This window comes from Larus michahellis, chromosome 4 (genome assembly GCF_964199755.1).
Source record: "Larus michahellis chromosome 4, bLarMic1.1, whole genome shotgun sequence".
NCBI lineage: Eukaryota > Metazoa > Chordata > Aves > Charadriiformes > Laridae > Larus > Larus michahellis.
This window is the reverse complement of record NC_133899.1, coordinates 19040311-19052193: the sequence shown is the minus strand read 5'-3', so window position 1 is coordinate 19052193 and position 11883 is coordinate 19040311. Positions and strand designations below refer to the sequence as shown.

General features: G+C 57.0%; 1 protein-coding gene across 1 annotated transcript; it reads right to left on the bottom strand.

Annotated features, from left to right (window-relative positions):
- Positions 1 to 6883: 6883 nt before the first annotated feature.
- IRX6 (iroquois homeobox 6) lies at positions 6884 to 11368 on the bottom strand. The gene is made up of 7 exons (XM_074586872.1): positions 11324 to 11368; positions 9931 to 10176; positions 9580 to 9689; positions 8998 to 9305; positions 8392 to 8877; positions 8042 to 8138; positions 6884 to 7819 (listed from the first exon to the last, which is right to left on the bottom strand). Exons 1-7 carry the CDS (start codon positions 11366 to 11368, stop codon positions 7756 to 7758), a joined length of 1356 nt encoding a protein of 451 aa, XP_074442973.1. The 3' UTR covers positions 6884 to 7755.
- Between the last annotated feature and the right edge of the window lie 515 nt (positions 11369 to 11883).

Sequence of the window (11883 nt, the reverse complement as noted above, 5' to 3'; positions counted from 1 at the left end):
CCAGAGGATACTTGAAGAGTTTTACTGGCAATTGATTTTTCTACAGGTAAATTTTAGTCCTTGAAAGGCAGATGTGCCCCTGAATATAGCGTCTCCACTGAGATGCACTCACTGAGGGTACAATGAAATGGGAGCAGAAGGTGTATCAGCTCTGCTCTGACAGGTGGTGAGAAATTGGAAACTGGAAATACTGCCTGTGGAGCTGCCTTTCCCTCAGTGAAGGCAGCTATTACTGCAGTATCTGCATTACTCTGAATGAGGAAGGTTCACAGAAATATTTAGCATATGAGCATCTGATTAAAAAATCAGTAATTTGACGTGTTTTAAGAAATTATTTCTCTTTATAGACACTACTTTGTCCTGGTCTGTGTAAACTTTTACCTACCATTGTTTTCTATCATTTCCTATTTGTGCTATGTTTTTGTAAGTCTTTAGCTTTCTGTATCTCTGTGCAGTATCAGCTAAAGATTTAAAAATCACACTTGATGTTCAGTACTGGTGAATGCTGCTGAGCTCTTGAGCTGACAGGCTTTTGCGGAGAGGTCTGCGGGATACCCCTTCTTGCATAGCCCTTGGAAGAATGAGCTCAGGTAGTTGGAGGAGGAGGCAGCTCTGCAAGGACCATGTCCCCTTGCTGGGGCTCCAGTCCGGCGCTGCTGGGGGACTCTGGGTGAGCGAGGCGGGTTGTCACTGTGGAAGGAGGAAGTGGCAGCAGTGAAAGGAGCGGAAGGGACTGACCCTGCGGATGAGCGACCTTGTGCTTTCAGTTGTGCTGGTGCTTGTTTTTCTAGGCGAATTAGCAGAGAGATTTTCACGTTGTTGGTTTTACATGCTCCTGATGGTGTGTGTGCTGCACTGTGCTACTGCTTCGCATCGTGTAGTCACGGAGGTTGAGGTGTGTCAGGGTTCAGTGCAAAAACACCTGCTTAAATAGGAACGTGCTGACGTGACATGCACAATGTGGTGGCTATATTCCTTTTCTTCTTTTACGTGGTAACATCACAGAAACACTTTGCTGACACCGAAGTTGCTGAAGTCAAAGTAGTAATGGCAGTGTCAAAGAGCTGAAAATATACGACTCAGTGGTACCACCTTCCCCTCTGACAGCGGGATTACTCTGCAGTGCTTTTCGCCTTTGGGAAAGAACAGGCAAATAAAAGCGAAGGGGATGGCTGGACAGCAGAACTGCTGCTGCTCTGGGAGAATTTCAAGATTTCATTTCTTAGCCGTGTGGGCTGTTCATGTTTCGGGTCTTTTCTTCATGCTGCAGTGATTCACGGAGACTCCTTCATTCATCTCCTCCCTCCCCAAGCAGCTTTGGGTGATTCAGAATTATCTTCCTGTATGTGCAAAGGAGAGATCTCATAAATACAAAGCAGTGCCCTGAGAACAGCAGTGTCCTGGGTGTTGGTTAGGTAACGCTCAGGCTGTGGTACCTGGCCAGGGCTGGTATCACATGTCTTGCAGGAGCAGTTATTTCTGCTTCTGTTCCTCTTGGGTACTTATTATTCAAGGAAAAATCAGCTGTCCTGCCTTAGTCACTGCTGGGTTTGGATCATGGGATAGCAGGCTGGTTTGCTGCTGGTACAATGCTGCAGCAGAATTGTCCATGATTGGAGCTCTGCTACCAGTGACACTTCTCAAAAGAGCTTTGTTTGTCATGTTGTCCTGCGGGTGTAAGAAATGACCCACTTTTCACTCTGGGGAGCTGCTCTGCAGCTGCACCGTCAGGGAGACTCATGCTCCACATGCAGTACCGAGCTCCAGGAGAAGTCTGCTACTGCGAACACTGCTAGAGAGCTTTGGCAGGAAGGTCTGAGCGCTGCTAGCAGCAAGTTACCTTCCTGTGGTATGGGGAGCACTTGTTCTTATACCAACTGAGCATGGTGACCAGGTTGTCAGACCTCCCCAGCATAAATCGCAGCCAGTGGCTGCGGAGTTGCCAAGCACATGGTCAGATAAACAAGATTTAACTGGGAAGCATGAATCCCTGGCAGGCTGCTGACTCAGAGTTCCTCGTTGTCCGATTCCTTGAGCACCTAACCTATTACTTATCACTGTGCCTCACGTGGTTTGTGTAGAGAAAACCTGGGCATGGTGATGTGGATGCTTGATTTTTCTGTCACGTGTAGTGAGCAACAGTGGGATCAGTTGTGGCAACAGGGAGCTCCAGTCACTGTTTGTTGCTTAGCTGTTCAGTAAGTTTAGGACATTACATTAAGCTGTGGAGGGCATCTTTTAGATGTTGTACATTGGTGATGTGTATATTGAAAATTCAGAAGTGAATCCACTTGAATGAGTCATCCCAGTTGGGTGGAGGAACCTGTACTGTTATATTTTTGGTTAAAAATTGGAGGTCGCTTTCATGTGTTTCACGTTTACTCTGGATGCCGGTTCTTGTGGGCCTGTTTTTTTGAATGGTCCATGGGGCTGAGAGCCCCTGCCCATCACCAGGAGGGCTGACAGCTAATTGTGCCCAGTCCCTTCTCTGCCACCCCAGGCAGTCTGGGGGTGCCCAGCAGGTTCACCAGGCTGGCTGTCTTGTCTGGTAATGCAGAAATTCTTCCAAATACGCCTCTCTGTGAATGAGCTGGTGCTGTGGCATGAACTTAGGACTTGCCTTGTGGCAAACTCACACTTAGAGTTGTGCTGGGTTAAAAAAAACAACATACCACCACCTCCATCCACCCCCCCAAAAAACGGTTTTGCCGGTGCACGTACTGAGTCTGATGGATTTAAAGCAAGTTTAAGACCTGTTTACCTTACTTTAGTCTATTAAGCTAAGGTGGACCAGAGTGAGAAACATCCTGGCAGTGGTAGCTACAGCCCCTCCTGTATGCTGTAACCTTCCCCCGTATCTAAAAGCATTTTGTCTGCTGCTGTCATACTCTGCATGTCTGCATTACCCTGGTGGGACCAGAACACCAAACCCAGCCATCGGGGAGTTATCCCATGAATTTCAACACGTTACAGGTCCTGAGAGTATCTTTCCCATAAAATACCTCATTCTGGTTGAAACCAAACATCAGAAATTCACATCTGAGTAAGTGGGCAATGATTTTGCTAATCCCTCTTTAGCAAAACCGTATGTACTGAAGAAGGAAAGCCTCATGTTAGGGTCTGCTCGCTGAGGAATGGGGTGCCAGCCTTGGGTGAATGTGTCTGAAGGAATCGCTTCTCATTCCGTGTCAGCAGATCCATAGGTGTCTGCAGCAGAAGTAGTCTCTCGTGTGTCTGTTTAGGCTCTGCTGCCCCGCTTGCTCTCCCAATCAGCGGTACACAAAGCTGCCCTAGTGAGAGGAGGCCAGAGAGCAGTCACCTTAACTCTTAAACCTGTGCATATTAAGATTTAAAGAGCAGCGATTGAACGCTACAATCAGTTATTTTATTATCTGGACACTGTCACAGAAAGGGCAGATAACATCTAAAGCACTAGAAAGATGAAGAAAAGAAAATTAAAATCTTCTGCTTGGTTTTCTTGAGGATTTCCCCTCAGGCCCTTCTGCAGGGCAGGCATTATGGCTGGGTTACTAACGGCAGTGGGGAGTACACCTTGACGGCAGCAGAGCGCTGTATTAGGGTATTTTCTCTTCTTTAGATGAAAAGCCCGGCTTTTGGATTCAGGCTAAAAAAAAAAGTATTCATCCTGCTAAGTAGATTGAAAGAGAATCCAGATTAAATAAATCATTAAATCATTCCAGAATGTTATCCACCTGTTCTGGCCTGTAATTTATTTTCAGATGAACAGTAGGTAAAAAAAGAAAAAAAAAGGCAATACAATGGCAAAAGTGATTTTCCCCTAACAGATGCTTTGATCCTAAAATAACACCTGGCCTGGAGAGCTGCTTGTGCAGCTTTTGAGATCATTTTGAACTAATTGCTCCACTCCATTGCTTCGTAACCTCAATAGCCACGTAATGCTAACAGTTCTGCTGTAGCCACCTTTGAAGAGGGATCTCCAAGGCTTTTGCTGCTGCAAGGCCAGTAAAAATCATCCCTTTGATGTGGGATGTGAAACCTGTATGGGGACAGGACATCTGTTTGAGGGGACTGTCAAGTACCAGCCATCTGGGATGAAGGGTCCCAGACCATTTCTAGTGTCATGGCCACTCTCCTCATGTGCTGGTGCGGGAATAAAGGAAGGTCTCCCATCTCCTATGTGTCTGAAAGGAGGGGTTGTGCTTCAAAAGGCTGGGAAGTGCCGATCTGCGTGGTGACTTGTGTTGTCCAGACCTTCTCATGACTCCCAAAGGGTGCCCCGTGCTCTCTAGGAGAGGACCAGCGTGTTTTGTGCCACCCGTGTTGGCTGGGGATGGGAGGGAGGTGAAGTGCTGGGAGCGGGTGACCGAGGACCAGAGATGGGGGGACAGCACCAGCGCTGGGAGCGTGGGGAAGGTGGTGAAAGATGGTTATTGTCCAGCTCTTCCACACCTCCTCTCTGCCCAGCTGCAGCTGAAGGCAGCCGCAGTCTGAGACCCCCATTTTGTGTCTCTGGTGTATATTTAAACAGATTTTGCCAGCTCTGGTGGCCAGTTTTCTAGTGGATTCTCCCATTTGCTGAATGCACCAACGTTAAAGCAGGAATCCATGGCAGCAGCCCGCCTGGGAAGGAAAGCGGCAGACAGGGGCTAGGGTGCCCCTGACTCTGCCCTCCGCTTCCCGGGGCTGCCGTCCGTATCTCAGGCTGATGAACTCAAGCTCAGGGCGGCTCGCTGCCGGCACCAGCCCGTCTCTGCCTTTACCTGGAGGCTGGGCACCGGGGCCGCTGCCCCCGCGGGGAGCGGGGCCGGGCGCGGGGGTCACCGCGGGGGCGCAGGAAGGGCCGGGGGTGCCCCGGGGAGCCGCGCCGTCTCGGCCGCACAAAGCCGCCTTTTCATCGCGGCCTCCTGCCCCCGCCGAGCCCGTAATTGTCTTTGACAAAACTTCATTAGCGAGCGCGGCGGCGGCAGCGGCGGCCCCGCGGTCGCGCTGCCTTTGAGCGGGCGCAGTGGAGTGTGCGCGGCCCCGCCGCTCCCGCTCCGGGCCATTAGCCCGGCAACTTTGTTTTAGAAACTTCCCACCCCAGCGGGGGACGCGTCAATCAGCCGCTCCCGCCTGTCCCCCGTTTTCCCCCCGCCTGTCCCCGCCGCTGCTAATTGGGGGGCGATGCGGGGCTGCGGGGGGGTGGGCAGCCGGTGCCAGGCGCGTCCCAGCGGGCTGGGGGAAAGGGGAAGACCCGGGCCGGGCGGGCGGAGGGCGAGGGGTGCTGGCGCCTTTCGGCGGGCCGGGCCGCAGGGACCTGGCACCGGCCCCGTCTCCCCGAACCGCCCCGGGGGAGCGGGGCTCCCAGTTCCCATTGAACCGCGGGCTGCCCCCGCTCCGGCGGGCAATCCGAGTTCACTTCCCAGAGCTCTGCGGCATTGAAAAACCCAGCTCGTAGCAAAGCCCAGCCAGAAGCCAGTTTAAATATGTTTATTATGGCATTGGAGGCGCTGAATTTGTTCCTGTGACACCCGGGCGAGCCGATTATTTTAGTTCTGTGCCTGGGCGCTCGCAGGCTCCGCTCCCGGTATTAGTTCTCCATCAATCCCCGCTCTGATTTTTAATCAAAACAGTATTCGGAATATGATTCCCGGAGATTATATTTTGAGAGATTTGCGATACATATCTTGCCGGCGTGACAGATTGCAGGGGAGTCCTGGATGGGCGGGATAATCTGCATCTCTCTTGCTTGACCTTTAATAAAAGGGGAGTAAAAGTAATAAATAAAAAATAAAAGTCTTAAGACTCCCTGGAGGTTGCCTTCGTGCCTACCTCAAAAAGACCCCGAAGCCTGCACCCGACTAATTAACCACCCCCGGCGGCTTCGCGGCTCCTTCGGGCGCTCCCGTGGAGCCGGCAGGGACCAGGGCCGCGGGGCAGAGCCGGCAGCTCGGGGGAGCTCCTGGCTGTCCCGGGCCGCGGGGGCCGTGTGGGTTTCGTCCCCCGTGGGCAGACCAGGAGGCCGCTGCAGAGCTGCCTCCCCGCGGAGCCTCTCCCAAGGCCGCCGGGCAAACGGCGCCCGAGGGAGCCGGGTCGCTCCCCTGCGCGCTGGGCAGAGGCGGCCGGGTCATGGCGGGGAGCGGGGCCCGGCCCGGCCGGGCCACTGCGGATACGCGTGGGGAACCTGCGCTTTGTTCCCAGAGCAGATGATACCTGTCCCCTCCGGTGGGAGAGGAGGGGGGGAAAGTCGCCTTGCAAGAACCTTTCGAAAAGGCCTAATACTCTTTATTACAAGTCCTAATCCTTCAAATCCGACTTGAAATAATGTTTATCTTTTCGCAGCTTAATTTCCCCTACTCTAAGCTGCGGGTCACTGCAACAGACTGCGGCTTCTGTGCCGCCACTCGCCCAGGACTGCTCCGGAGCACAGGAAAGCCCCGTGGCCGGGCGTCTGCGGCGGGACAGCCGGGCAGACTCTGCCCCGCTCCCGGCCGGCCCCAACCCTGCAGCCGGCCGCTCCGTTACCTGCTGGCCCTCCTGTACGCTTTCCCCCCCACCCCCCTACCCCCGCCTTTTCCCGCCCTGGCCCCTGCAAAGCCCGACAAAGTTTGCCTTCCTTGGCAGGTGCCCCGCAGCCCGGGGCTGCTCCGCATCCCAGCCCGGGACGGGCCGAAGCCCGGGGCAGCCCCCACCACCTCTCCCCACGTTGACCTGGAGCCTCTCCTTTCCCCTACGAGCTGCTTCTCTGGTTGCAAACCCAGGGGACTCCCATTTCTGCAGCCCCACTTGTCTTAGTAGCCTTTGGTAAACATATAGAAGTCTACTCGATATTCAAGATTGATTTCCCTGATTTATTAAGGCAGAATTCATTGGACTCTATTGACCACAAATGACTTAATGTAAATGTTGACCCCGGTGAACTTGGAAGTAGCAGGTATCGGGTTGATCTATAGATGACCTCTTAATTACCACAGTTATTAATTTAAATTATTGCCACTGCTTCTAGAGACAGGAACAAAGAAACATTCTTTCCTCATCCCTGCTTGGTTTATTAGTCTGAACACAAAGTGTTTGATGACACTTTTAATTAAACAGAAATAATGCAGAGATACGGTTTCCCTTTCTCGTCTGTCCTGTAAAGTGCAGCACTGCTCTTTTCACTGACTGACGGCGCTGACCCACTAACAACGTCCTACTTCGCCGCCCGGTCGCCACCCGCTGCCCGGGGGTGCCCCGGCCATGCCCCGGGGCGGGCGGCGGGTGCCCGGGGCGGGCCGGGGGCCGCTGCGCTGGCTCCTGGATGAAGAGCTGCCGGGGTCACTTGGACGGCTTCACGGCGTTCCGCTCATCCGTGTTAATTAGAGACTCTGAAAAATACTTTCAGCGCTATCTACGTAAAGCGACGGGAAACAAACAGCCCGGCGTAACCTGCGCCGCTCCTCCTCCTCCCGCCTCCTCGGGACGGCGCGGAACAACCGCGAACAGACGCACGTTGGCAGAGCAAGTCGGAGGAAGGGAGGAAAAGGAAAAAGAAAACACGACGTGGGGAAAAAATAACAGAAAAGATTTTTTTTTTCTTTTGGCAAAGACGTTAATGAGGGGTGTTGGACAAATGGCCAGCGGGTGGCGGGGTGGGGGGCGCCGGTCTCGCGGGCGCGGCCGCTCCGCCCGCCGCGCCCCTGGCCCCCATGTGAGCAGCACGTTGTCCCGCGGCCCCGGCGAGGGCAGGGCCCCGGGCCGGGCCCGAGGGCGGGGAGGCCATGGCCAGCCAGGGGAGAGCGTCGTTTCGTTGTCTCACGCCGAGATCCTCGCTGCAGCCGGAGCCCCGTCGCCAGCGCTCAGGAAGGGGCGGGCGGCCCTGCGTGAGGGAGAAGCAGTGATGAGCGTTTCCCGGACGGGCTCCGGTACCTGCCGGTCCTCCCCTAGGCCGGGGGGTGCTGCCCCGCCCGGAGGGGGGCTCCGGGAGCGGGGCGGGGCGGTGACCCCGGGGCTGCACTCCCAAGCCGGAGCCGCTCCGGTGTCCCCGGGCTTATGCTTCGTGCGAGGCCGACGCCGGTAGCCGGCCCGTCACCTACCTCACCTCCGCAGCACCGGCCGGAACGCCGTCCGCAGCCTCTCCAAACAGGTCCCGCTAAGCTCGGTGCCTCCCGGGCCGCCCTTGGCGCCCCTCCCGAAGCCTGCACAGACACAAGCGGCTCGGGTGGGCCCGGCCCGGCCCGGCCCCACCGCCCTCCCCTGCCCGCTCGCCTCCAGCGGGGACGCCTCGGCCGCAGCCCGCCTGGCACCTGGGCACGGCTTCACGCCGCGGCCGCGCTGGGCCCGGCGGGGGGAAATGGGGGGTGTCAACGCGAAGGTGGGCTCACGCCGCGCCCTGTGTCCCGGCCCGGCCCGCGGCCCCCCCCGTCCCCGCGGCCCCGCCGCCGCGGGTACCTTCGCCCGCCGCCGCGTACTGGCACGGCTCCCCCAGGCCGCGGTGGGACGCGCAGCTCCGCGGGAGCGGCTGCAGGTTGAAAGCGGAGCTCCGGAAGGCCTTGGCGGGCAGGGGCAGCTCCCCCGCCGCGCCGCCGCCCTCGGGGCTGCCCCTGCGCGCCGCGCTGGCCCCGGCGGTGCGCGCCAACGACCAGATGCGCGGCTTCTCCGCGGGCGCGTAGGGCGGCGGCGGGCCGGGCAGGGCGGCGGGTGCGAAGTCCGCGGCAGGGGCCTTGGCGCAGGGAAAGGCGCGGAAGGGTCCGGGCAGGCAGCAGTCGCTACGCGGAGCCTCGGGCAGCGCCGCGCCGAGGCTGGGGGCTTCCTGCAGGGAGCTGGCCCGGCCCTTCTCCGGCTTCCCCGCCTCCTCCTCCTCCTCCTCCTCCTCCTCCTCCAGGTCGTCCAGGTCGCTGAACCGCAGCTCCTTGTCCTCCTTACAGCTCTTCTGCTCTGCTTGGACACACAGCGGGGCCGAGGGGGCGGCGGGGCGTTAGTGCGGGTGCGGGGAAGTTGGGGGGGCCTCGAAATCGGCCGCTACTTCGAGGCGCCCGTCCCGCTTCTCCCCCCTACCTGTGTCTTCGCTCTCCGCACCGTATTCCTCCTCTTCCCGGGGGGTTTCTTCTTTCCTCTCTTCCCCCGCTTTGTTCTTGGGAGACCAGGTCATTTTGTTTTCTTTCTTGAGCCTCCGTCTGGCGTTAGCAAACCAAGTGGACACTTGCGTCAGGGTCATTTTGGTGATAATGGCCAGCATGATTTTCTCTCCTTTGGTGGGGTAGGGGTTTTTGCGGTGCTCGTACAACCAGGTCTTGAGGGTGCTCGTCGTCTCTCGCGTTGCATTTTTGCGTCTGGCCGAACCACTGAAATCCACCGTCCCGTACCTGCCGGGAGATGGTTAGAGGGGGGGCGGCGGTGGGAGCCCCCCGGCCCGGCCCCGCCGCAGGCCGATGTGGCCCTGCCCATCTGCCTGCCTGCCCCTGCCCGCCTGCCATCGCCGCCGAAGTTTGATTTTAGCTGACTGGTGCTCCCGGGGCGCCTCGTTTCTTTTGTACAGCGTTTGTCAGGTCGGAGCCCCCCCGCCCCCGCCGTTTGATGTCGGCCGCCGCCTCGCAGGGGGATGCTAATGCTGCCGGGCGCTGATCAAAGGGGTTTTACCTGTCGTACTGGTACTGCCCCAAGGAATGATCGTAGGAGTAGTAGGCAGTGGGCTGCGCGATTCCCGAGTGCAACGTGCTGGCTCCGTCCTTGATTTCATACTGGGGGTTCTGCAAGGGAAGCGGCAGCGTTTGGCGTCGAGCAGGAGGGGAACCCCACCGTCCCCCCGTACCCTCCCGCCGCCGCCCTGGCTCCCCGCCGCAGCCGAGTTCCTTCGCCCCCCGCGACGGGACGACGCCGGTTCCGCGTCCTTCAGCATCCCCCCGCCCCGACACCCGACTGATAACCACGAAGTTTGTCGCCTGTTGCACACCCCACACCCCCACACTCCCCCCTTCGGGCGGCACTCACCAGCGCGGTGTAGAGCGCGGCGGGCTCGGCGCTGTAGGGCAGGTAGTTGCCGTAGCCCTGGCCGGTGGCGTACGGGGTCCCGTACATACCCAGCGCCGCATTGAGCTCGGCGCGGCCGGGCGCCAGCAGCCGGCTCTCGTACGGGGAGCAGCAGAGGGAGGCGGCGGCCGGCGCCGAGGAGGCATCCGGGCCGGAGCGGGGGGCGGCCTCGCAGCAGGTCGTGCTGGGGCTGGCGGGGACGAAAAACTACGGAGAGGAAAGGAGAGAGCGGGACGGCGCCGGGTGACTGTCGAGGCAGCCCCATCGGGGGGAATTTAGAAGCGTGTGCGCGTCTGTGTGGGTGCGGGGGGGCGGAGGGGGGGTGAGGAGAGGGGGATAGAGAGCCCGGGTTGAAGCAACTAATTATAGAAATCGGGAAACAAACGGGATGGGAAGCGGGAGCCCTTGGGAAGGGGGCACGATTAATCAAGCAGGCAAAACTTTAAGGAAATAATTGCTGTCGAAAATGCCAAAAGATCCGTACGGCTCCCTCCTTCCCGCCCCCGCTCGGCCCGTTTGCATTGATTTAAAGGCAAGAAGTTGCGATTACAGTTAATTTGACAATAGACAAAGCAGTAAATATGTCAGTTAATGCAATCGAAGGCATTTGATTTCAGTAAGTTCAGTAAGAGGACAGCTAACTTCCCAAGCAAGGGAGGCACATCTTGCAGTGATTACGGTGTATAAATAATTCCACACAAATAAATCGTGACTCGAAGTACGATATAGAGACGACTTAGTTAATATAAGGTGCCTTGGTGTGGGGGTGTGTGTGGGGGGGGTGTCCCTCGGAAATCGTATAGGGGGAAAAAAACCCTCCCGACAGATCCTAATAAAACACAGGAAAAGGACCGACCCGGGGAGGAAGGGTGGGGAAAACGGCACAGCCCGGTTCCGCGGAAACGCTCGTGAAATCCCGCGCCCGCCGAGCCGCGATCCCCCCTGTCCGCGCACCCGCCGCGGGTGCCCGGGCGGTGGCGGGGGCAGCGCCCGGCGCAGCGTGGCCACTCCGCGGGGCAGCTCCGCGGGCTTGGAAAGCGGTCGCAGCCGGGATTTATGTATTTATTTGTTTGTTGCACTTAAAACTGAACGGGGGGGGGGGGAGGGGGAAGGAGGAATCACCGGTTTCCTAAACGCCTTTGCTGTGCACGCTGAGAGTTATTTGTTTAAACCTAACACAACACAAACGAGACATAAACACACACGCACATTTTTTAAAAAAAGGCTCCAGATGTGCCCTTTTAAAAAAAGACTCTAAGTAAGGGAAAGGGAAGAAAAAAAGGGAGGGGGAACAAGACATCTGGACAGCAGCAGCAGAATCTGAACAAAAGTGAGTGCTGCTCACTCGCCTTACCTGTGAAGTGGTGCTGTAGGGGTATCCGAACTGAGAGAAGGACATAGTTGCTCCTTATTTTTGGACCATAGGCAATATTTTCCCCCCAAGATCGATTGTAACTAAACCCTGCTTCAGGATGCACCTTCTCACACACACATTTCCACGTATGGCTTTTTTTTTTTTTCTCAATTATAGATGATTGCACTTAAGAAAAGCAGCCAGACATCTGAGGCAGGGGGGGTTTGGTGCCTGGATTAAAAAAATAGGCTACCCCCCACTTCCCATCGCTCTTAATAAATATGTTTGTATAGAGAGAGTTTAAAAAGCCACCCCACATGTATAGAGAGTTTAAGTGCAAAGGGGCTTTTTCAAAGAGGGGGGGAAAATCACGTAGGGCTTGCAAGATACGGAGCTTGCTTGTTGTATTATTTTCTGCTCTATAGGTCTTTAGCGTTCATCGGTGGGCGAGGAGCGGGGTGACGTCACGGCCCTGCCGGCAGGAGCAGGCAGCGGCGGGCAGGAGCAGGCAGCGCCCCGCGCCCCGCGCCCGCCACCGCCTTCATGGTGTTTTAATGTGC